The 26,574-nt window shown below is 44.6% G+C and overlaps 1 protein-coding gene across 2 annotated transcripts in view; it reads left to right on the top strand.

The window, feature by feature from the left end:
* The window catches only part of lrp1ab (low density lipoprotein receptor-related protein 1Ab), an 86,864-nt gene that overhangs the window by 8,957 nt on the left and 51,333 nt on the right, over positions 1–26,574 (top strand). For both annotated transcript variants that reach the window (XM_062392957.1, XM_062392956.1), the window contains exons 2-6: positions 3,702–3,842; positions 15,648–15,785; positions 23,766–23,885; positions 24,393–24,521; positions 24,847–25,107. In XM_062392957.1, coding sequence (XP_062248941.1) covers positions 3,702–3,842; positions 15,648–15,785; positions 23,766–23,885; positions 24,393–24,521; positions 24,847–25,107 — 789 coding nt within the window. The remainder of the gene's footprint in view (positions 1–3,701; positions 3,843–15,647; positions 15,786–23,765; positions 23,886–24,392; positions 24,522–24,846; positions 25,108–26,574) is intronic.

Here is a 26,574-nt window from a genome sequence, read left to right as displayed (position 1 = left end):
AATGTCAGAGATGGACATTTTGTTTTTTTGTTGAAGGCTGTTGTTTTTCTTTTCTTTCTTTTTACTTCAACCAGCGAAATAAAGATATTCATACATACTGTAATTTCGGGACAGAAATAGAAACTCTCTTTCCTGAAAACCATCCAAAGTTGTTTTTACCGAACAATGGTGTGAAATTCAAAACTCTTGAGGGTTTCAACTGAAGCTGCCAAAGTTAGTTTTCTCATTTTCAACTCTAATGAGATTCATTTTTTGCTCTGATAATAGATACCCACAGGACGATTGTTTTTTATCAGGTCATCGCAGTGCAGAGGATATATTTATTCATGATTATAGCATACTGATCGCACTTTAAAAAAACTTTAAACTACAGAAGGTGAAGTAATAAATGTCTTTTGGAAAATGTGATTTCCTGCCTCCTTAATGGGATTTCCTACTGTTAAGTCACAGCAGTGGGATCAAGTTGCCATTCAGCTGTGGCAGGAAATGCTTTGGTAAGGATGGCATTATCAGCAGGGAGCTCTGCTGGAGGCCAACACACGGGGCTTAGAGGAGTTCCTGTAAGTGAAGTATGTAACTTGATTCAACCGGATTTATGTTTGCTGTTCGGCCAATCCCAACACACAAAATAAAGGCCATCTTCATTCCCCTTTGTAGGCAGAGACGACTCAAATGGTTTAACATCCCGGCCTGATTTGGACCCTCCAAAAAAAATGGTCAGCATTTTGGCAGTGACTTTGGGGAAAAAGCGTCTTTGCCGGCTGAATTAACAATTCACATCTCTGTCTGAGATATTATAAGTGAGCTTTGAAAGAGGACTACTGAGAGGGAAGGATGCCAGTATTTGCCCCAGTCACTAACCCCTCCTCAGCCACAACCTCCAATTAGGCTCCGAGGTTCCCCCCTCTGCGGTCGTTTCATGCTGGTGTGTAAAGCGATGGTAAAATTAGAACCCACAATGTTTTATTTCCAGTTTTATGCCCACTCACAGGGAACAACTGGCTCAGCCCAGCTGCTTCACACAGGCACCAGAGAGACAGAGGGAATGCCTTCACATAGCACACAGGTTCTGGTGCGTTTACCCATCCCAGCTCAGGGCCCGGCCCGTTTGGCTGTTTGGTATTTTAGGCAGATTACATGGGAACATGTAAGGGCTGCAGAAACCTGTTTACCACTGTACCAAACGTACTGGGGCAAGATGAAAAAGATCAGAAGTAACAAACTGGCTACAGACCATGGCAACTCAAGTGTTTGGGTGTGTGCACGTCATCTAAACTCTTTTACAGCCCTCTCTCTCTCCAACTCTCATCTCAGACTTCTGACATTTAATATGGCCTTTGTCTTTTGGCATCTTGTTCTCTTGCATCACTTGAATTTAGTTTTGTAAGCTTTGCCCCTGTCTTTGTGCGAAGAGGAGAGCGGGTCAACAGCTCTGCATTTTAAAATCCTGTGTTTCCTCCTTCCTCCCTAATCTCCTCAGATATCAAGGTCTTGTTCATGTAATGGGAAAGTTGTGATCTGATCCCCGAAACTCATAAGCATCTAATTGTTTTTACGAAAAACATGAGATTCAGAAGTCTCCGTGTTTGACTCACACGTACACTTCACCGTCACGTGGAAGGGGGGGATAAAAAAGACCAGGGTCTGAACCCTTTAGTCTTGACAGCCAGAAGCAACGTGATTGCAATGATACAGGGGCCTCATGCTCTCTTGTGATTTCAGTCACATCCCAGCCCCCTTGCGGTGCACCCCCACACAGCCCGACTGCCCACCCCAAACAGCTCCCTGCCTGCCAAGTACGCAGGGAGGCAAGTCATCCAGGATGAGAGAGTGCTAAGTCCCTGCAGAGAATCACAATGAGACCTTTGGTGTTGTCCTTCCCAGAGCATTGCCGCACAACAATGCAGTAACCGCAGCCTCCTCCTTGGTATGGCCAGTGCTGTCCTTTTGACCACTCGCATACAAGGAAGCATTTTCCTTCCTTATACTTAGCCTCTTTTTCCACTTTTCCTTAGAGAGGGTCAATTTTGCAAGAGAAAGTCAGTTTTCGGCTATAATTTGTATTCAGGTTTGCTGAGGCTAGTCCAGAGATGGATTATGTTATTAATCAGGTGAAAACATAGTCTTTGACTCTCTTCTTTATTTCGCACAGTCTTTACGTATTTGAACATTCATGCTCAATGTCAGATAAGTATATGAAAATGGATGGAGCCTTGTATCTGTACTCTGCGTTCCTTCCGTCCGTATTTGTGAACCTTTACCAAAACAGAGCAGTACCACTTGACACAGTGGGGGGACAGTGTGGCCAATAATTCAAGTTAGATGACCATAAGACTCGAGGAAGTCAATTCAAAGATGGCCGCACTTTTGTTTTCTTTCCAGGTACATTGTCACAACTTCATAATTTTTCAATGTTGTGGGCCACACAGTTTTATTCATCTCAATGTTGAGGTGGCAGCGCAAATCTCAGACACTGACCCGAGATAGCTCTCATAACATATGTTTCTCTCTAACACATCCCTGTTGCTAGCTGTACGCATGGTGTTAACACTAATCCAGAGTTTTCAGTTGCCTCAAATTGAGAACAACACAATTGGCCCTGATTTAGATTAAAAACTCCGGGTCGTCCCTTCAGTCTGCACGGCCAGAAAAAGAGAAGATTGTTTTTGCCAACCTGGTTGTCCGTCCAATAAAATAAATCCCTGCTCTTACTTTCTTACTTTTTCTTGTTCTTAGTTCCTTCTGTAACTAAGCAACTACGGCAGCTTAGGAAAACTGCTTCCTGTTTACACCCAACGCACATGCTCAGTGCACGTGAAGGATCATGTGATAAGCATTTTCAGTTGTGTAGCATCGAAGGACACTACGTTTCATATGGATTACTTTAAAGCTACAGCACTTGTCTGTACAGAGATGTTCTAAATCGAGGTGTAAAACTACAATGTATGAGCGTGAATGTAACCTGAGATAGATTTGTACATGAGGCGACAACATCTCCACTCGAGCGGTTTGAGTGACAGCACGTCTGCAGCGTCACACAGCCGATGGACCGTCAGCATTGCCGCGGTGCTGCCCGCCTGTGGTACGCCTCAACAGTCAGCGCTGACTGGCTGCCCAGAACCACCGCGCTCGGCAGTGTCCCATGGGCCAGACGGAGATTGAATGCCCTGTTATGTCTGTGCCACGACACATGAAAGAGCCTCTGTGGTGAGAGTTGAAAAACACCTTCAGGAGTAATAAAAAAAATTGGGGGAAAAAAGCAAAAAGAACTGAGATGTCCGTAAGAAGAAGGGAAACAACAAGCAACCCAGAACTAAAAGGCACCACTGTTGCTTGTAAACTTGTAGAGGAGTTTTTTTTTTTTCCTGAATAGAGTGCGCCTGTGGGTCCTTTGATACAAAAACATCATTGTAAACTTGAGTTGACCCTTGCATGTTGTTTTACCCCGCTGAGTTAAGATCTATGTGCTTCAAACTGGAAATTTCCTACGTGGATTCTGCTCAGGAGAGACGGGTGTGCAGGGGAGGGGGGTCATGGATTTTTTTTAAACTTCCACTTTCATTTAGCGACTGCTCAAATCTGGTGCTCGGAGCATGGCGTTTCTTTCTAATTGCATTCGTGACTTTTAAAAAGCCTTTTCAACCACTGCTGCTTTTAATAACACACCGACTGTCCTGTTTTTGTTGTTTTTGTTTTTTCAGCCCCCAAAGCTGATGACCATCCCAAGACCTGCAGCACTAAGCAGTTTGTGTGCAAGGACCAGGTGACCTGTATCTCCAAGGGCTGGCGCTGTGACGGAGAGAAGGACTGTCCAGATGGCTCAGACGAATCACCAGATATCTGTGAGCATGCCGACATAAATAAAGCTACAAAAAGCGTCTCTCAGCAGGTTTCGTGTCCTCATGTTCCCTCCCGGCTGCTGGTTCCCGAGCGATGGGGATTACCACTGGATTTACTCCGTTTTCCTTTTAATTTGCTGCTCTGCAAATCAACCGATTCAAACTGTATTTGTCAAATCTCATTCCCCCACAATGTTGTGGCTGCGCGTAATTTTAAAAGATCAAATTCACTTCCTCTGAATGGCTCGGGGGAGGCGACGGCACACTGTTCAGACGGTTTAATTTAGGCCTGAAAAGGAGGATGGGTTATGGCCTGATCTGAGCAGGACACAGGCTCACAGTGTGTGCTCTGGCTACTCTGCTGAATTATAGCTCCAATTATGTGGCCATGTTTAGTCTGAGTGTTTTCGGGGATGTGTCTGCTCTTGTCTGGACTCTTGCGGGATCTGTGCAGGTTCTCCGAGCCGCTGTCCTCCGCCGGCCGCCCCTTCCTGCCATTCCATCCATAAACTCTCCCCTGGTAAAAGCCTCCCCTCTGTTTATGTGCAGGCGCTAATGGTGATTTTACTGTCTGTCTGTGCCACACCTCACATCTGTCGTGCCACAAGTATTCTCTCACAAAAGCCTGGCACGCAGAGACAGGCGGTTGACACCATGCACCGGGAGACCTGTTATTTTTGGGTGAAAACACAATTAAGTATTAACACAAAGGATTACGGATTAAAACGCGTGATGTGCCTGAGGGTAATGTGTTCATAAAACATTACCGTAGGTGGTGGAATAGTTTTCCAGGTCAGGTCCTCTCCCGTGCACAGGGACTGTCTTCACTGAACAGATTTTGAGAATGAGGTACTGAGTAATTCCTGGTTCAGAGCTGAAAAAGCAAGCTGGAGCTGAATAGAAAAGTCTCTCGTCTACTCTTTGTCTCTATTCTTCTGTTTATTGATTCATACAGACTTCACTTTGAGAATTTACTGCCAACATCTGGACTTTTTATTCATGAAGCATACAAAAACGTGTAGCTAAGATAAATAGTTTTTTTTCCAGGAGGGGAAATAAATGATCTGAAGTTTTGGAAAAGTCACCGATCCCCAGCATTAACTACTTTTATGCAAGCGTGACCCGCACAACTCTCGTGACCCAGCTGCGCCCAATTTCTTTTCATTGCACTTGTGTAATTTGGTGACACGGGACAAGGATGTGAATCAGCTTCTGCATGTAGAGACAGAGAGTGGTGTTTCACAAGAACTTAAAGATGGGTTCTGTTCAATTACCCACGCCTCAATGGCTATTCTCTGATTGTGGATTTATCTTTGAGTGAGAGCACCCCTCTCTACTCATGTCAGTTTCTGAGCCAATCATAATAGATATCGGTTGCTGCAATTAATGCACTTATTCCTCTGTGCAGCGCTGTGTGTTTGCAGGTTTAAAAGTCAAAGGAAGCCAAGGTGTCTCAAGGAATCACAATGAAAGGCGCCCTGACTGGGATTCTGTCCCTAGTCGTTGAGTTCATCGAGCCATTAAAAAGTGAGCAGTGTGAGGAATGTAGGGCTGCAGATAGAGCCACAGAATGAATGTGTTATTTAAAGTCCTGCTCTGACTAAGGGGAATGGAAAAGTCTCCTCCTAAAGCTTTCACCAGTCATAGGCTAAAACGGTGTGGAGGTCATCGGCCTGCTCGCTCCTGCTGGAAAGCATCACCAGAGACGTGCTGTAAACAATTCTGCTCTCAGTTCAGCTGGTGTGGAAATAGAAGGTCCAGGCCAAACATTGATCCATTTTACAGCGAGCCAGTTTTGTGCCGTGTGTTACTTTTTTAGTTTAAAAGTTCAAGGTGTCACGTTGTGCCATGGTGTCTGGTGCGTTTAATCCCCCGAAAAGTTAGTCTGACCTCCGCTTTTCAAACTTACTTCATGCAAGTCAGACATTTCCAAGAAAAGTCCCTGCTCTTAAGACTTTTGTTCCAGCACGCATCCAGACCACAGTCTAGGGTTGTGTGTCGATGTTGATGGGAGTTATGGTGGCGCATGCTCCTATAATTTTGACATTATCTCCAGTTCAAGTTAATTACTGACTACAGGCTTAGTTTACAAAGAGAGCTCACGGAGATTTCCCATTTTCCTCTTACTTTCTTTCTTGTCTGTTCTCCGTCCCTCCCTCCTGTGGACGCTTTGGCTCTGCTTCCGTCCCCGGGTGGGATCATCCAGCCGTCCTGCAGATCAGAAGACTGTGACCGCGCAGTCACCGCATGTGGCAAACACGAAGCTTTGTTTCTTAATTAGATGTATTCATCATTTGAAAATTGCGAGGAAAAACCAGAATCTGCCCGAATTCTTCCGCTCATCCTCAGGCTCAGGATGGTTTTAGTGAATGCCACCTCTTTTGTTTATCGTGAATTCGCTGGCGTTCCGACTGGCGGCTGGTCTCGTGTCTGATGCCTTCTCTTTGATCTACACCTCTAGTAGCCTGGTTGGAAGAAAGTGCACTCCTCAGCATCATTCTGCCTGGAGGTCTAATTGCCTGTCATTTCCAAACCATTCGTCTGGGCTGTAATTATGTTGAGCAGCTAAAGACAGGCATCTGCCAGAGTAGTGGGGTTGTAACATTGCATCACATGAGGCGTTGAGATGGCGGATCATGCTACTGGAGGTCGGTGTTGTGCACTAGCATCCTTAGCCTGTGGGCTTTTGTTTTTTATTGGAGCACTGAAGCGGAGTGATGGGGGGGGGGGGGGGGGGGGGGGGGGCTGCGTGCGTGGACGTGGGTTTCGCACATGGATCTGCATGAATTGTCATGATGAATGGCCGAGTGGAGATGCGGGCCGGCTGCCAGCTGTAGGGACGTCAACGCCCCCCCACCTGTGCACCTCCCTCATATTGCCCCTAGTAGACGCTCAGATAGCCATCAGCAGGCTGCCTGTCTGCAGGTGTGACCCTGTCGTCCTCTCCCAGGGACTGCACTCTGCCCCCCCTCACTGCGTGGCTTCAGTTGGTCTCAGACAAACCATTTCACCTCAATTACATAGAGGCTTAGGGCTCCGGAAGTGGTTGAAACGTGGCCTCAGGGCCGAAGTTTATGCTCTGTGTGTCTCAACGATGGTGCTCGGTGCAGGACCTCTACTCTCTGATGCTCCTGAAGGTAGTTGTGGTATGCTGTCAAAGATTTACCTTTGTTTCCACCGATCAATGATCCCACGAACATCTGGATTTGATCTGCAGTGGACATGGATACAATCTGAATTTACTCCCTGCATGACTCTGCAGTAGACCTTTTATTTACTCCCGTTTCCAATCGGTGGAAACATGGTTTCATTCATGGGTGAATGTGCTAATGTATTTGTTCTTCTTTATTTTTTGTCCAACAGAGACAGCACCATTTCAAGGGCAACTTTATGACACGCATTGAACTCCAGGCAATAGCCAGCGATTTATTTCTTCTTATAATTCAAAATATAACCCACCAAAACCCGCTCAGCTCAGGGACAGAAGTGCAACCAATGTAACCTTGTCTTTGGTCTGCAAGGGGCTTTCCTCTGTACTATTATGTACTTCACCCTTCAAATGTGTTGGTTTCTCGTATCGTCGCGTCATAGAACATGAAAATAGAAAAGCAGCGAGGCAATCCCATTTATAGGTTAGCCGGTGTAAAAGAGATAGCAGTGATATAGAGGTGAGGGAGTGGACACGCACCGAACTCCGGAGATCATTTGGAGTTCCTTTTGTATGAAGTTCGCAGAAAGTCTGGAGGAGCCGATGTGAGAACACAGCAGGAGATTCACTTGCGGGAGTGGGTTAAAAAAAAAAAGCCTGAAAGAAAACAAATATCTCCGCATAAGAAAATGTGGTGCCGTACACGACACCAACGGAGATGTCATGAGAGCTTTTGGTGATAAGAGCCAAAGTCGATGTGCCCTAAACAAAAACAGACGATCTCTGCAGCAGAGTCACTGTGACATCCTCCCGCTTTCTGTGTTGTTGCGTCTGAGCCAAGAACCTCCTGCTGCGTTGTGCATGTGTGTAAGGAAACCTCAGAAGTAGATCCAGACCCAATCTACCGAAACCATGTCTAAAAAATGGCTTGTGTCAGTGCTGGTTTTTTTTCTTGCAGATGTTGAGCAGACACTACACAAGCCTGCATATGACTGATGAGGTTTTTCAAACAGAAAGATGTGGATCTACTTGTTTGTGGTTGTTTTTTGTTGTTCACATCCAGTTTATTTACAGTTTAGTACCAGAAACAAAGGTAGATCCACTGAGACACCTCCCAATAGAAGGTTCTCTGTCACTCTGCATTGTATTCGCAGCAGAATGCAGTTTATTTTTAACATACCGATTTCCAGCTCTTTGTTTCTGGGCTTTTTTTGTTACGCAAAGATGGGGGGGGGGGGGGGGGGTTGTAATGAGGTCATGACATGTTATAAAAGTAACTGGGACGGTCTTCCAGTGAAATCTTCCATCTCACTGTATCATTAGGGCTTTGACTTCTGACAGCCATAGCTTTAATTTCCAATCTATTTCTGTAACAGTACTTTCATGGTGCTGTTGTTAAAATCAAAAGTACTGTGTCACATCTTGCATTGCATTTCACTGCTCTTTTTGAACCGTGTAGTTAAAACAAAAAAATCCGAGCCTGTGTTCAATTATGATGCATTATTGTGGTTGAGCTGGTGAATGGGGGCAGATGTTGGAGTAAGCTATAGCATGTAGAGCACTTTCTCCGTCATGAGAAGCCCTCGCCACGCAGGAATCCTTTTCAACATCCGAGAAAATCCTTATGCAACCACTGCCTGCCCCTAATTCTCTTGTTAGACTTTTTAACCCCCGATTTGGCATGAAACTGACCACAGGAGGACTTCCCAGCAGGGGGTGAGAGGCATCTCAGTCATGCAAATACACCGCCCTTCTATTCCCATGCAGTGTTATCCACTTTCATTGAGGGGGAGAAAATGAGCTGATAACTCAACGTAGTTAACACTTGCAAATCCCAAGCCGCTCCCTGCTCTCGCACTGTCAAATTGTCCCTTAACTTATCTCCATAGGCTTGTGGAGCTAATACACACACATGTATGCACATACAAATTCATTTGTTTTCCTTGCTGAAGCTTAAAAAAGTAATTTTGAGGGGATATACCTGGAATGCAGTTTCATAATGAAAGTGAGGGTCCCATGGCTGAAGAGGCTAAAAGTATTTAACGTAACAACGTGGACCCTCGAATCCGGACACGCCCCTGATTTCATGCGATGTGCCTTTAACGGAACTATTTGCACTAACGCACTGGAAGCTGCGTCAGGTAGTTTGTCTGATGGAGCCACACGGTGGCAAAGAACTGTGGTGAAAATACATGAAACGCATCCAGTCAGTGGATGTGAAGGTCTGAGATTGAGTTATCTTCTCCATGCAGCTACCCTAGGATGCTGGGGGCCACACAGCAAGGTTATCAGTCCATCTCTCCACCGGCCCGGGCCTTTGTCCGGCCCATCCGACTGTCACGCCCCAGCCGCCTCCCCGAGACAACCAGGAAGAGCAGACTGCAGAGGTGGTGGGATGGGATGGAGGGATAGAGCGATGAGGAGAAGGGATGATCTTACATAAGAAGCCTTTGTGAGAGAAAATGAGCAGATTACTCCTTTAGTCTCAGGAGGAAAATGGAAATGGCATTCTTAAGCTCTGATCCTCTTTCTATAGTCACAGCTCCTTACAGTAGAGTTAAGGGGGGGAGCGATCCTTTCAATACCCAGGCATACAGCTATACTTGCGGGGGGGGGGGTGGCACCGGGCAGGGTTAGGAGGGTCTGTAGTGGCAGCGGTTGACACACCGCTTCCACAGAGGAAGGAGCAAAGCCCTGTAAATCCCCCTGGTCTGTGGCCCTGAGCCCTCCTCACCGGCCTATCAACAGACAGAGAACACAGCGCTTTGTCACGCCACACAGGCACCACTTCCCATTTTCTCCTGTCTCCTCCACGCCCCGTTTCCTTCTCTCCCTCTGTCAGTCTGTCCCGTGTCCCTCTGTCTTCCTTCTCTGTCTGTCGGAACAGCTGGAGAAGCTAGACTCAAGTCTCGTCTGATCCCTCTTCCTCATATCTCATCTCCAGTCTTTCCTCTGGTGTAATCGCCTCATGGTTTTTCCCCTTGTTGCAGACAGTGACCTTCTTTTTTTTTTTGTTGGCTGTCTCTTTTCTGTAGGGAAATGGTCTGTGGTGAATTTTATGCAGTGTAGTCAGATGGATATATTGTTATACACTGTACTGTTTCAATGTGGCAACACCTTTTAACATGCTGGAATAAGTAGGTCCCCAGATTTAATAGGTTTACATTTGTTTTACTAAAATAATTCAGCCTTAAGTGATACTCCACCCGAGCTCCATCGTTTGGGGGTCAAACATTCGAACCCTGTGGGCGTGAAAGGCGGCTGTAGGACGTTACAACTTTAAGAAAACTGTAGATCTAGTTGAACCAAATAAATGTAAGTTACTTATCCTGCAGATTTGTTTAAATGGTCACGGTGCCTTTAGCTTTAGCACAGAACTGCCACGAGTTTGAGAGCCGCTAAAACTGAGAAATTTGGAGACGCTGCCGCCCCCGTTTCAGTTATTAGTCTGGATGAGCAGAAACAAAGACGTTTGGTGATGGAGACGCTCACGATGTACCTTTCGCTTATTCGTCAGGCTCCTATCACTTGACCCTCATCCAGGACAAAACTGATAGAGAGACTAAACAACCAAACTTCTTGCAGCAAGGGCTCAAGCCCACGTGATCTGTAAAGTCTGCCCTCTTCTACTGTGCAGACACTACATACAGTAAAATTCGCACGCATTTCTGTTCATTATGTTTCAATCTGTTATCTCATAGCTCAGGTTGTGGTATGAATTATAAGCGTGGGTGGGAAAAGCAGCACATCACAGGTCTTCTTCCTGTGCAGGCAGAATGTGCTACACCGAAAGTCCTCTGTGCTGCTGCTTCGGCATGGCCATGTGCTTGTCGTACAGAAAGTGAGAGTGTGGGGGGGGGGGGGGGTAGGTCGGTCAGTAGGCAGGCAGGCCGGCCTGTCACCCTACACAACATATTCATTTGCGCTGACAGCAGACTTTATGGAAGTCAGTCAGGGGCTGCCATGGAACCCAAAGAGCAGGAAGAATAGGAGTCTTTTATGCTCCGGACAAAAGATCGACAGGGGATCCAAATTTAAGGTCATTGCATAACTGAGAAGTGGGGGGATGGTGGTGCTGAGAGGTGTTGGAGGGAAGCACACACTGGGAGAGACCCTCCTCCTGATGCCTTGTGTTGGTCTTTACAAGCTATGCCGAACCCGAGGCAACATGCGAAGGACATGTGTGATCTGGGTTTGGGGCATTATTTAAAGCTGAGACGAGCAGTGATGCATTTCCTAAATACTCAGGGGAAACGTGTAATATTGTGTTTGCACCAAGCACACGCTGCAATAAGAGTTTTAATAACTGAACATAAGTTGCGTATTCTGACTCGTATAGTGTATAATGTTTTAATCATGATGAACCCCAGCAATAATTTCTTTAATATGAGATTCATATAAAAAAACGTAAGAGAGAGAGAGAGATATCATACAGCAGGTTCGAGAAAGGTTTCATCGGTTCAGATCTCTGAAGACACAGTGAGGCTAATCTAATGCCACTGTTAGCTGATCACCCAGTTTAGTGCAATAAGATAATTATCCCCCCCCTGCCCTCTATTAGGTGTGAGGCTGGTAATTTCCCCCTTTTCTTTGCACGTTAACCACGTCACTGCAGATTGTCTCGCATTGTTCTTAGGTGCAGCGCTGCCTCCGAGGCTGCCAAGCTTTACAGAAGACTGTGCAATCCCCATATTAAATGACACATCACATTATTCTAATATAATGTTCACTGCTTAATATATCGTTGTATGTACGTTTACCTCACATGGGAATAGTATACACAAATATGCTAAATCTAAGACTGTTCAAAGGTGTTTTTAAGGAAACCGGTTAGTTTAACCTGGTCTGAAACACCACTTTAGTTTTAACAAATTATGGAACTGGTTGCTGAAAGAAGATCAATGTGTCACAGAGCGATGCTATGATACGTGAAAGGAAAGGGTGTCAGATACAGCAGCTTGGAAATGAACCGGTAGTTTTAGAAAAGTGGTCACAGCTTATTTCTTGGAAACACATAACAATGAACATAGGAGTAATTCCCCCCCCCAAAAAGATTACAGATACAATTGAACTGTCTAAACACCATTGTTTACGAACCTGAACTGAAACAGCCACTGATATTTTTCCTGAATCAAGAAGCAAAATTGTCCACACGCCGACCAGAAGCTACAGCTCAGATACAATTAGTGCAATGTGTGTGTTCACAGTGTGTGCATATGAAAAAACACAAAAAAGTTCTGCTGTGTTCTTCTCCTCTCAGCTTTGTGCAGTATCACTCTGGTTCCCCTAGACATAACTGAGGGGGGGCTAGGGGGGGCAGTTTGGGAAGTTACCAATAACTTCTCAAACTGGAGCAGAGTGTACAGGGCCTCCTCTCCATTGTCCCGCCTGCAAAGTTATTCAATCCTCCATATTGTCCTTTTGTAATTTCCTTTTTTTGTTTTTTGCTGCTGGTCCACATTCAGCTCCTGCCAAGGTATTACTGTGTTGTGGATCTCAAACAAATCTCTCTGTCTGTGCCGTGGTTTGCAGCTTGTGTAGTGTGCTTCCAGAAACTTCTATTCTGCTCTCTGATTGGCCAGTGGACAGGAAGGTTAGTTTGTGTGTGTGTGTGTGTGAGAAGGGGTTGTTGATGTTGCGGGTGCTAGTTTTTTTTACATCTTTAGGACCTTCTCCAGTATAAACGTGACCTTGTCGGGACCAGTGGAACACATGGGGACCAAAGCTTGGTCATTTCTGAGGTCCTTGTTAAGTTTGGTGTAAGACATGAATTGTGTCAGATTAAGGTTTAAGGTAGGAATAGTTGTGGTTAAAGGAAAAGGTTTTGATTATAATTTCCACAATGAGTCAAGTCAATGGAAAGTCTGAATAAGGACAGCTGCGCAAATGTGTGTGTACTTTTCCGTCCCCTCTCGAGGACCCTTGCCAGTATAACCTCTCTGGGTTTAAGGCTGGAGATAAAATGTGAATTGTGATTATGTTAAGGTTAGATTTGAATTGGTCATGGCAAAGGTAATTCTGAATGGAAGTCAATGCAAAATCCTAGTAAGGATAACTGTGCAAACTTGTTTGTGTGTATGAATAGGGTTTCCTTGGACGTTGTAACCGACACACAGCTCAATCCTTAACATGTCACTCGTTGTCAAAGATACTTACGTGTAGTCTGCAAAGACACTGGTGTGTCACGACCACAGTGACTCAACGACATTCAGATGACATTCACCATGTCTCGTCCTTTAGAGGAAAAACTGTTGACAAATGCTAAATCCTTGGCCACGGTTTTCATTTCCAGTGTGCGTGGCAGTTTATTCCTGTTCCTGCAGTTCATGCAGAAATCCCCAGGTTGTTTATTGAATGTAAATCAGGCAGGCTTAGAGGCTGAAGCTGTTGGCGGGCTGCTAATATGCTAGCGTCCCCCAGATGGGTAGAGCTGCTCTCCCCCTCCCTAAGCCAGATGCATTAGAGGCTAATTCTCTGTTAGAATGTGGCACATTTTCCACGCAGGCCTCTGTGGTGGTGGGATTATTATGGAAGCGCTTGTCACTTTAAGGCACTTGTTTGAGCTGAGTTACATTTTATGTTCCTTATGTGTGGTTGTTAATCCCCTGGAGTGGATTGAGTGGACTCAGAGGGAATGCGTGTGGTTTACTTGACTTTATAAATGGTTTCCATCATATAAGTCTTCATGCAAATCCACGCTTTTATTTACCAGATAACATATAATTTTGAATATACATAGTTGTAGAGATTGAGATGTGTACTTTCTTAGTTGATGTAAGTCTCCACATCTCAGCTGTGCATGACAAAGAAAATATCAGATACTATACATCATGTCAAGTCAATAATATTTATGTTGGATTTTTCGCTGAGCCGACTCCACAGTCTCGACAGGATACAGTGCGACACCCTCTATCCACAGACCCTCAGTCTGCAACTGCATTTTTGGCTGCGACAGCTTCTTAATATTCAGACACCAAAGACCCTGCGACTGGGAGATTCTGAAGTAGGCATCTGAAACCGGTTTTACACCGCAGGCGGAGCATATGCAGATATCATGCCCTCAGAAACCCGGCATCATGCGCACAACCTGCTGGAGTCTGCAGATCGTTTCCTGTGAAGGAAGGTGAACTTTATTTTCTCTGCTTCAAGTGTTTTCCTGAAATGGGTCAGCAGATGTTAGCGAGAGAAAGATAGATAAAGGGAGAGAGAGAGTGAGGTTGGAGGAGGAGGAAGAAGAAAAACAGCCAAAGCAAACTGTTTGCGGTGTACTGTGGGCTGAGAAGAGAGAGAGAGAGTGAGAGATTGAGAGAGGAAGAAAAGTGGGAGACAGTGCGGGGAAGAGACTGTAACCAGTGTGTGTTCTGATCTGATACTGGTGGAAAAAAAAACCTCTGCTGTTTTTGGACCAGAGGAGATCATGTTCTGTCCTCTGTCCTCCACAGCCCTTCAGAATGTCCATATGGCTTTGTTTGCTTTTGGAGATTTCTAATATTTCTCCTTCACCACATGCCAAAAGATCAAATTTGCACAGAGTGCTTCTTGCCATACTGTACATATTGAAGACATACATGGTAACTGCATGTGTGCACTTAAAAGTCTGTTTTTAATATTTCTCTTTCGTTCTCTGTCTCAGGAGCATTTAGTTTCTCACAAGCCAAAAAGTCACACTCTACCAGAACTCTTTATCTCCCTGCAGTCGTCCAGGTTTAATCACAGATCAGCCACATTAAGAGAACACGTGCCTCTCCCAAGGCTTCACAGAACCCTCATGAAACCTCATTTCAATTCACCAGATCCCGATTTGATTTCGATTTGCAGCAAAGTGCACACTTTGTAAGGAATCACCCCCTAAAGATGTAGTACTTCCAAAATGTTTTTAGGAACAGAATAATGAATATAAAAGTCAAAACGGAGCTCATGGTAATTGCAGGCTCTGAGTCAGACTGGCAGCCTGTTGTATTGTGACAGGAAAAGCTACATTTAGTTATCTCCCCTGATGGTGGATACAGGAGTAAGTGCAGATCGTACAATGCCACATGTGGGGGGGAAATGAAGCTTCTTTCTCATCGGGGGCTCCGGTTGCTCTTAAAACCTAACGATACAGCGACACATTCTGCTAGGCTGGGAGGTCCCCCATCGGTTTGTGCTTCAGTACAGGAATAACAGCCCAAGTTATGACATGACATTAAATATTGGCTTTTTGTTGTAGCTCGACAAACAATGGATTTTAAGACTCATTCGGACATTTACCATTTAAAAAATTGAAAGGATAAACTCCAAAACATTCAGAAGATGCTGAAGTTAGGTTTACACTTGGAGAGACGACGGAAACTAAGAGCTTCCGGAGATGAGAGCTAACGCTGCTGCCGTGTGCTGTAAACAGAAACTTGATCTCCGTAGCAGAACTCGTACGTCACCTCCTGCCTCCTGCATGCTCTGCCCAGGCGCCACAGCTAACCCGAAGATGTTCCTGCTGTCGTGAACGCGTCTGACTCGGACAATCTCCTGCTGCGTTGTACATATGTGAATGTGAATGTCTGGAGAATGTCCGGACCCAATTGTGCGGACATTCTGTAACAAAAGGTTAAATGGCTGACCACAAGGAGTCCTGTATGTAATTGTGCTATTTTTTCCTGAGATATGTTTTTCCTATGTTACAGGCACACAAAACCGAGTGAACCAGTGTCCTGTCAATGAACACGGGTGTCTGGACCTGGACGTGTGCATTCACATGAGCAAACTGTGTGACGGCGTCCCCGACTGCTCCGATGGCTGGGACGAGGGGCCACACTGCAGAGGTAATAAACAAACACAAGCATGCCTACACATTTAATGACTTGACGTGTAAAACAGATGGCATTGCTAGGTGTCTTTGCTCTCATATACAGACAAGAGTGCTGTCTGTTGTTTCGGGTCAAAACAAACAGTCACATCTCCTTGTTTTCCCATTCAAGACTAACTATATCTATCCAATAATCTCCTGGATTAGGCCTCTTAAAGGGATAGTTCACCGAAAAATGGAAATTCACTCATTATCCACTCACCACTGCGCCGATGGAGGAGCGGGTGAAGTGTTTGAGTCCAAAACACTTCTGGAGTGTGACCCTGTGTCAAGTGGGACCGCTTCTTCAGACAGAAGTATTAACAGAAAAAACTTGAGATACCTCCATACTGACCAGACATTCAAATTCAACTCGAAGTGGTGTCATTTACACCGATTATTTGATCCTAAATGTCCTCTGGTATCCTCGGAGGTGTGTTCACGGACACTCGGACACACGGAACACGGCACAAACTCTCTCCCAAGGGCACTTGTGGTATGAATGTCCGCTAGCTTAGCCACTTAGGGTGGTGGATGTTTAGGCTAAAAACTTGATGTAAATGTACTTGTTTCGAGCCGAATATGAACGTCTGGGCTTGTGGACACATGTATGACACCACACGAGCAGTACGGAGGCATGTCGTGTTTTTACTGCTGTTTTATTACGTCTGAAGAAGAGGTCGCCTTGGCTGAAACACTGTTTACCCCTGACACTCCCAAAGTGTTATGTGGAGTCAAACACGTCAACCCCCCCTCCCCCTTCCTGCGGTATAGTGGTGAGCTGATAATGAGTGAATTTAAATTTTTCGGTGAACTCTCCATTTAATGAGCTGTTCTGCTGTGACGTGTGCAGTTACAAAGGAATTTTTTCTTTCTTGGGAAAATGTAATTAATTAATCAGTCAGCTCAGCTTTGAGGATGTTTCTCCAATCCCTCGGGGAACGATGAGCATTCAGCCCAGATGCAGCTTAAGAAGAATCCCATCCTACTGTTAATTGGGGACGACAGAAGAATGAGAGATGGAACACGTTGGGTCCATAGTGTTGGTCTTTGTTGCAGCAGACAAAGGAGCCAGCAGTGTCTGCCTTCGGAGGGTTGCCTCAGTATTCGGCAGTTCAGCAAGGCAGTGCTCAGATAAAGCTGTCTGAAGCGCTGCCTGTTTGCAGCTGCAAATCCCCATGTTGCAGTGTACGTGTGTTTTTTATTTTGTTGTGCACCCTGGGTGTTTAACATACTGGTCGGAGTAGAGATGCACTATCCATATCTCTTTCCTGGAATAGGAAATCTTGTTATCATATATTCAAAAATAGGACTAAAGAAAATACTTTGGTGCTGTCAGCTTTTCAAACATTGTTATCTTGACTCATCTCTTCTTTTCTGATAATGATCAAATATTAAAGCTTCTCCTCTGTACTGCTTCTTCTGTATTGGTACATTTTTAGTTATTTTGGATGCAATTGGATACTTTAGGGGGCTGTCACATCTACCCTGTTTGGTCAGGATGTTCAGAACATTCAGCTTGGTCCAAACCAAAGTAACAGGCGTGAAAGTTGCCTCGGATCGCGGTCCAAACCAATGGACCGAAATTTGGTCCAAACAAAAGAGTTCTCAGTGTAGATCAGACTGAACCATGGTTTTGTTTCTTTTGCAGTTTGGAATTACTTTGGCATTGTTCAGACTTTCTGATCAATTGCAGTAAGTTGAGACGGTAATAAAACAGTAGAAGAAGAAAAAGAATCGGCTCACAGGACTGCTTGTAGTCTTCACCTCGACAATAAGATGAAATGACAATATTACACTGGCAAGAAAATGAACAAAGTGATTCATTTTGTCCATTCAAACGGAAAGACTGCTTATTTAATGCACTTAATTCAATAAACGTTAGTGAATACGTTAGCCAAATTGACAACAAGCCAATGTCTGATACAAAAGTCTTTTAGTCTGCTCCCTAAATTACTGTGTGAAGCCAAAACTAACGGACAATGGTACTGACTTTTAAGAGTCATCATTTTTTACATTTATTAGAGTTTTGTTGATGTCTATCAGTTGCAGATGTATATCTTTAATTCCATACCCTGTAAATCTTTCTTATTAGACCACCCTGTATATTTCATAAATCTAATAACGGCTGAGTTAGTAGATAGAAAATTGTAGAGATTTCATCAGAACATTGAAGTGCGATAATCCCAGAGGAGCAGGATCACTGTTGGACAGATGAAGTGGACAGTTGCACAGAGTGGATGAGTGTGAGCGTCCCACACACTGGTCATCACTGTTGGACGAGCCTTTTCCCACACAGCAGTGATATCATCCAGTCACAACATGCGCCGGCTGTTCCCGAGGACACAAGTCCAGCTGTCCCCAGTGAGGCCATGGTCAAGACACACCTAAATACACACACACCTACGCGTTCATGTGCCTGTAGTGCCGGCATGCACTCACTTACATTCGCACACAAACATACGCTCACACAGTCACATTATTGCGAGTACACTCCCAAACACACCCATCACCCCACACACAAACACAGTGTGTCCAGAGCCTTTGGCATTGCTGTTTGTGAGCTCCCCTCTTTTCAGGGAAAGGTCTGGCCTTTCACAAGCTCCCTAGTGTTTACTCGGACAAACTGCCGGGTTGTGCAAGTGTACCTGGGTGCTGATGTCTGAAAGCCCACTTTGTCAGTCAGTGTGTCCGAGTAATTCTGCCAAAGCTGTTGACAGGAGTAGTTAGAAAAAGGGGAGTGTAGCGAGGTGGGTCAGGCAGGAATTTTATCTGGCTTAAATACATTTCCTTAGTGTTTTCATAGTGTGTTGCAAGGTTTGGGATTAGATGTTTTATGTGCAGGAATGATAGCAGAGAGTTACCATGTGATAATGGTGATACTGGCAGCTCGGCTCCAAGGTTCAGTGTTTACTCTAGCTCAGTTTGTATATTTGGTCAGTTCTTGACTCTAGAAAGTCTTGACTTATATTTTTCCTTTGGAATTAGCTTTGTTGTGAAGAAGAAAATTAGATCATAGAATGGTTAAATAAAAATGTTTTACTACTTATTAAGGTTTGAAACCATATTTTACATATTTTCAGATACAACTGGCCATTAATAGCTTGCAGTCATGCACTATAACAGATTGACCCTGGCTTTATATAATATGTAACCATTCTTCATTAAAATGACTAGAACTATGTTTGTTTTTTGTTCACTTGTGTTCTCATCTTTTCTTAAATGTTTCCATCAGTGTTCAAACCCAGAGATATCGACAATTTTATTTCAGTTGACTTTTAATCAATCATGATTGTCCATTAACGTGTGCTGCCTAACGTAAAATATAACTTAACTCATCTGTGAACATGATTTGTGCCTGAGATCAGTCAGACGTTCATTGGCAATGGTGGTGAGAACAACAACTCCCATAATCCCCACGCTGCTTCGTCATCAAATATTTTGCTTCAGAGACCCGTAGCGGCCAAAGTAAAAATAAAAGGGTTTAAAAATCATAGAAGTTGTATTCTTTGGAGTTTTTCTGATGTGGATCAATGAAACCTTTCAGATCTTTGCTGTCCTTTGGTGAAAATCAATCCAGACCTTATCTAAATATACTCTTCACAGAAAAGTGACAGTTATTTAGATATTCTTTCACATGGGTGAAAATTGAGTCTATTCATTGATCTGCAGTCTGCATTTGTCCTTTTCGCTGCCATTTTGGGGGGTGATGGGTGTCCCCTCGGGGGGCAAGGCCTTAGACCTGCCTCCCTCAGAAGTGACTGATTGATAGAAAAGAGAAAATGGGGTCATAGCAACACTCCTGAGACCATTCTCCTGTTCCTCGCTGTCCCAAAGGGAATCCTGATTATTGTCATGGCCTTCTATTGCTTATGCATGCAGTGGGCTTTCATTGTCCTTCATGTCCCACCAAACAGGGAATACGAATCGGTCATAGGCTGCTTAAAGCTCCCTGGCGGAAAGATCCCAGTTTCATCTTTTATTCATGAGTGGGTCTTGACTGAGATTGGTTTATGGGTTCCGGTAAGAGTTGTCTTGCATGATAAGACCTGTTTTATTGCCACTCTCTACCAATCACTGTACGCACATGGAAAGTAGGTTTGTAAATTCTCATAAAGGCAAGTTACTCAGTCACGTGTGTGGGAGGGTTAGTGGCCACACTGTGTGTACTTTGTAAGTTTAGATCTACGTGTCTGGGGCCGCGTGCTGCCACTGTTTGGCACTACGATAGCCACTGTTTGCTCATTACTCAAGCCGCTGCCCTTTTTGTGTGTTTGCAAATGTTAACTTTGCCCCCTCTGACTATGCAGCCTGCAAACAACTTCCAGTAAATACACATCTTTGAAAATCAGAGCCTTCCCGTCAGCCCCTGTTCTGAACACATGCCTGCGTATAGACACTGTTATCACCTTTATCTCTAAATTACCTTACCCAACAGTGCTGACTTTCACTTTGCAGTAATGCAACATTTACGACTAAGTAGTGTTAAATGGGATGGTGTGCACCAGGAAATAATACCATGACAAAGCAGGTTCATAGAAGGAACTGGCTCTATTGTCTGAGTGTTCTTTGTGAGTCAGTGCTATTGAGCAGGTTAATCTGCTAAATCTATTTTATTATGATTGAATATTATGTGCTATAGTAGAATACAAACTAATCATGAAAGCTATGGCTCTCAATACCAAATTAACACAAGTAAGGAGCATAGATACAGATATACAATAAAAAATCATTTAAATGTTTTTTGTGCCATGAAACAACCTGGACTGGTAACTTGATGTATGTGTATGAGCCATCAAGTTTAAGAAGTAGAAATTGGGTATTTTGATGGAACCATGAAGGGAAACAGGCTCCTGTCAGCTGCAGGTAGAGGACAAGGGCATGTGTGGACTTGTCTCCAGACAGTGAGAGCACAAAGGTAGGAATGTCCTGGGATTCACCACTTTTTAAACTGTCACACACTCCAATAGCCTGTTTACACAAGTGAATGTTTAGTCGCTACTATTGGAAGAAATGTAGCAGGGCTTTATTTGATTTCTTTTTTACTTAGAAAGGGGATTTGTCTTCAAGCCAGTTGATGGATAGATGAACGGATCTTTTTAAGGAGAGAGGTTTATGAAAGAATTCAGTCTTGACAGGTTTGTTACATAACTACAACCGTGACCCCCAACACCAACTGGTCCCCGTCTCGTTCAACCTGCGTTACCCTGTTGCACCGACCCGTCAGCCCCATGGTTGGATTTCAGAGGAAAAAATTTAAACTTCATACATTTCCTTGAGCGCTGGGTTGTGGACAGAGGCCAAGAGTATTTCCTCCTTCTTTCTGCCTCAGTCTTCTTTCTAATATTTCATTCATCGTCTCTTATTCTGTTCCTGTTTATACTCAACCCCCCTTTGCCCTTTCCATGACGTCTGCGTGTTGTGTGTTAAGTAATACATTAACTCAATCATAGAATCTAAAATTAAAAAGCTTGATCACCATAAGGCCGGTCAGAATTTTGTGAATGTTTGTTCTGGTAGATTTCACCCCTTCATTCAGTGTTACTTTTTGAACAATTGGGCTTTTATTATTCTGGCATTCTGAAATCAGAGGCATGACGTGGCAAAATGTCAACATTGGCAAACTCCGCTGCCACGGGTTTGGTTGTGTGATTGCAGAATGACTCTACGGCACAAATGCTCAAAACAGAATAGGCGACGTGTAGGCCTCGGCATAGGCTAATCCTCCACAGAAATATAAACTAGGCTTTACAAAGACCTAGAGTCGGCTCTATGACTCTCTGCTGCCACGTGGAACAACTACGCCTCCCTATTCTCGATTTGAATGGCGAGGTGGAATAAAGGTGTAACATTCCTGCCTTAAAGAGGCTGTGTAAAACGCTCTAGAATCCGTGGCCTTGGTATGCTTGTATAGGACTGAAGGCCTGCAGTGTGTCACTGTGTGATTTGTTTGCTTCGTTCATTAACCCCTGGTCAAACGTCTGTCACGCTGCTGTTTCTCCTTTGCTTTGAGCTGGAACTTTCTAACTCCTCCGTATCCTGAAGCCCTTTATTCACTCGTTTCCACCTCTGTGTACCTTTCCTCGCCTTTCCTCTCCGGCCCTCTGTTCTTCTCCTCCCATTATCTACCTCCACTTCTCGCCCTTTGTAGCCTCTCCATGCTACCACACGTTCACAAATGTTCTCTGGTAAGAGTCAGTCAAAGATTCGCTTGGCAAAAATCTGAAATATGCCAATTTTTTTTACAAGAAAAAGCCTTAATGAGATTTGAGCAATATTTTTTTTTCGATATCTTTTCAAATGCATTCTCTCCATGTAATATTAAATGTCTTATCCACCTAAAACAAAAGTAATTGACTTTTGAAGACAATTATAGGGTTATGATTCATTTTGAGAAAGTAATAAATAAAAAAGAATTTGACACTTTTTATACTTTGCAAGAGGTTGAGATAATGTCTTGACCACCTGAGCAGAGACGACGTGACCTTGAACAGAGTTGCCTTTGGTGGCTGTTTAGCTCCCTGGTTGCCTGTGGTCCCTCACAGTTTGAGGCTCGGTGAATGGATTCGATATGGGCCACAGTGTTTTGCTGGGGTACTCTTCCTTTCAGTGGGGCCACAACAAAAGGGTCATTGTGGCCCGGAGTGCCAAAGGCTTTATATAATAAGCCCTTCACTGGTCCGGTCTCCGCTCTTCACAGCCATGCTATCGCTTGTTACTGTGCCTCCATGACCATATCCCTCTTTTTTTGTGAGCCACTGAAGTAAATTTTATTTCCCTAGTGGAAGCTTCTTTTCTCTTTTTTACTTAATCACAGTCTTGTCACACTCACTTTCATTACTAAATGGGAACTTCTCTCGCCCAGTTCAATCAATTTTCGAGTAAAGTTTGACTCTTTAGATCAGTGAGTGTCGTGACACAGCTTTGGCCATGCTCACTGTGGACTGTTGTGTTGCAGCTGTCCAGGCGCTTCAAAGTGCAGCTATAAGTTGTTGCATTGTAGGATTGCCAGACAGTGAGGCAGGAAGTGTGTGACGCTGAGACGGGGAGCGACGGGGACGCGAGGAGACAAAGGGAATGTTGTTGAATAAACGAGTGCTGGTCATCATCAGAATAATACCAGGTTCTCTCGTTTCTGTGACTTCACACAAATTGTTTATTGAACTCGGGGGGCCTGTGGGTTACGGCCTTCTTTTTGGTGGGAGCACCCATGACCTGAGTAACGAAATATTTCATAAACCTGAGCTCAAGAGTGTCACAGGACTCGTTATTAGAGGTTTAAAGCTGATAGTGAAATGTAATTTTGTTTTGTAACATCCGATGCGAGCCCACCCCCTCTCTGACACATCACTTCAACCTACGATAGACACTCTACTCCAATTATCGCCGAGCCTAAACACACATATAGACACACCCTATAGAGAGAGAGAGAGGGGGAACGTGATGAGAGCATGTGTGGATTCCACTCTTTCATTTCCTGCCAAAAGGATGTGTCCTTGAGTTCCCTCTGAGGGCGGGAAATAAGAGGCCCTTTAACGCGTGTGCATTCAAATAAACCCCGTCCTCTTTGTCTCTCTCTCTCTCTCTCTCTCTCTCTCTCTCTCTCTCTCTCTCTCTCTCTCTCTCTCTCTCTCTCTCTCTCTCTCTCTCTCTCTCTCTCTCTCTCTCTCTCTCTCTCTCTCTCTCGCACACGCAACCACAGTCCTATCTGATCTCGCAGTGGAGATGTGATTTGATATGACAGAATGGCTCTGTGAAGATTAGCATAAACATTTGAGAGCTTATCTGAGCGCAAACCTGATCAAGGAAACAATTAGTCGAGCAGATTTCCCTGAGCCTTTATTGTTATCCCGATTTCTCTGCCCTCTAAATCAAAGTTACCTATCCCCCCCCCCCCATCAATGTTTGCCTCCTCAGTATGTAACGCTCTCTCTGTCTGTGTTTTTCTCCGGCACAGAACGAGCACCAGACTGTGACTCCCATGGGTGCCAGTTTCACTGTGCTGTGACTCACGACGGGCCTCAGTGCTTCTGTAGAAGCGGCTTTGAGGTCGCTGCAGATGGAAAGACATGTAAAGGTGAGTGGGTGACTTGGCAGATATATTCCAGCTTGGCCCAAGTAAGACCAAAAGTACTCATCTGATTACTCAGACTTTCTGCCTGCTGAGAAAAAAACCTCCTCATCAAACCAGAGTCCTGCACAGGTCAATTCTTGCTATAACCTCCGAGTCAGATCCGGACCTGCCTACAAAGAGCTGATTTAGATGTAAAAAAAAACTGCTCTAACATTTTAATTTGTGATTAAAAAAATAAAAACTTTAGTTCTCACTCGCTGCCCTTCCATATTTAGTTAATTTTTTCTGTGGCTTACATGACCCGCTGCAGGACTATATATCAAACTCCTCCTAACCTTGATCAGTGCATGTTCCAGGGTTGTGTTGAAACCATTGTTTTGTGTTGCCTTCCCTTAAGAAAATCAAAAGGCACCCAGTTCAGTAAGCTTTGTATACGTATGGTTCAATCACTATGTATTTTTCATCACAGACTGTGTGTGTGTGTTAACACATTGTCTTCTTGTCCTGAAGATTTCAATGAGTGCAATGTGTACGGGACGTGCAGCCAGACGTGCACCAACACTGAGGGCTCCTACACCTGCAGCTGTGTGGAGGGCTACCTGGTGCAGCCAGACAACCGTTCGTGTAAAGCCAAAAATGGTGAGAATACACACACAGACGCACACGCACACACACGCCCACAAACCCACACACAAAGAGCAGCAGAGAGCACGGATGCAGCTCATACTAAACCCACAAAAGGATTAGAGTTGATTTGTTTCTCTGTTGGAGGTGGCTCCCTGCTGTGTTGTATCAGATCATTACATCTGCATGGTGTGACACCCTCAGTGTGTTTCACGAGCTCGTTTACTGGAGTGAGATGTGTTCACAGGTGTGTGATAAATATATGACCCATGCCTCCTCTCCACCTCTTTCTTTTCTTGTACCTCTTCACCCACTCCACTGTCTCGTTCGCCGTCCTCAGAGCCGGTGGATCGTCTGCCCATGCTGCTGATCGCCAACCTCCACGACATCCGCTGCACCTCCCTGAGCGGCGCCACCTTCCGGCTGGCCTCCATCGCCACCAAGCAGGCCATGGCGATGGACTTCATCTATGCGGAAGAGACCGTCTGCTGGATCGATGTGGGCGACACCCCTGCCGCCACCCAGCTGAAGTGCGCCAGCATCCCTGACCTCAAGACCGTCACAAACATCCGGACCATTAACATCACCCTGAGCCTGCACCGTGAGTAGAACTTTGAGTTTCTGTTAATGGCGAAATTTCAAATTCGACTTTCTGTTGCCATAAAGTTTGTGTCTTGGTCATAGCTCAGTTATAAAATCCTACAATGTGTTTACTCGGCTCATCATTGGTTGTTTCCGATTTAGCATTGACAGGCAAGCAAAACCGTGCAAACACCGTAAACAGTCACATTCACGTTTTAATACTTTTAAAGGGCTTTAAAACTCGTAGCTGCTTTCAGTCAACAGATATGAATCGCTATGGTAACGTAAAAGTAACTGTTCATGCAGAATGGCCAGTGGGAAAAGCCCAAGCACTCTGCGATCTAACCAATGATGTTATTGTGTCAGTCACTCAATCAGGCTACATCCACACACATCACTGAGATTTCAAGCACCTGAAACAGAGAATGTTGGAGTCGTTGCTTTAGTTTGAAAACTCCAGGACTGCATTGTACTCTGGGCGGGCAGCAATGGAGACGTTTGGAAACAATGATGCAGTCACCCATATTGGCTTCCTTATCAGTTCCTGTCAGTCTCAACTAGACTTCCAACGGTGAATGGGATGCAATGCGAGTCAGGCAGTGGGCTGTACTGGGATTATTACTCGATGCGGAGCAAAACCGCTCATGTGGACAGTGTTCGCTTTCAGTTTGTTATCCTGCTTTGAAATGAAAACGTACGAGTATGGATGTAGACTCACTCACTCACTCACTCACTCACTCACTCACTCACTCACTCACTGACTCACTGTATTAACTTGAATAAGCCCTGGTTTCCAGTAATGGCACTTTCTGCTGACACAGTGTTCCTTTAAAAAAAAAAAGTAGTACACTGAGGACATGGCGCTTTAGCTGTCATCTCCCAGCGAATGAAAAATCAATGCCTTGCGCAAGAGAACACAAGCAGCGCTCGTGTGATCAGTATGAGTTGTCGGCTCAGCCTACGTGACTGCACGTTGCCTCAGGAATGAAATGGTCAACTTTGCATTTGCCAGCTCAGGCAAAAGTAAGATGTGAAGCAATGCAGGATGTGCCGATACCGTCATTAAAGCGGCAGTTCAAAATGCTGAGGCCAGCTTTATTCTTCAGAAGGGTTTTTCTTTGAAGAACCCACGGCGCTCTGACACACCACTAAATCTTCCCATGGAGCCAGTGTGTGTGCAGCTGACTTACAGTGATATGATGTGTAGAAGGCTGCCAGCAAGTCTGGACATGTTACATTGTACTTTTCATGGCATGTAAACAGCAACTGACTGTGTCGTTTGATTTAGTTAATGTTTCCACTTCTCTTGTCGGACGCATGTCAATCTAAAAGGTCAATCATGATTTTGTTTTTATATCAAATAACCAAACTGACCATGTGGACATGACAGAACAACCTGAAATGACAGAAGACATTTTCACTTTTTGGTTTGGTTCATGTCCCATATATATTAACATGTAGGAGGCTGAATTTATGGTCTATACTG

Source organism: Platichthys flesus, chromosome 7, assembly GCF_949316205.1.
Source record: "Platichthys flesus chromosome 7, fPlaFle2.1, whole genome shotgun sequence".
Lineage (NCBI taxonomy): Eukaryota > Metazoa > Chordata > Actinopteri > Pleuronectiformes > Pleuronectidae > Platichthys > Platichthys flesus.
This window is presented reverse-complemented; position numbering and strand designations above follow the sequence as displayed.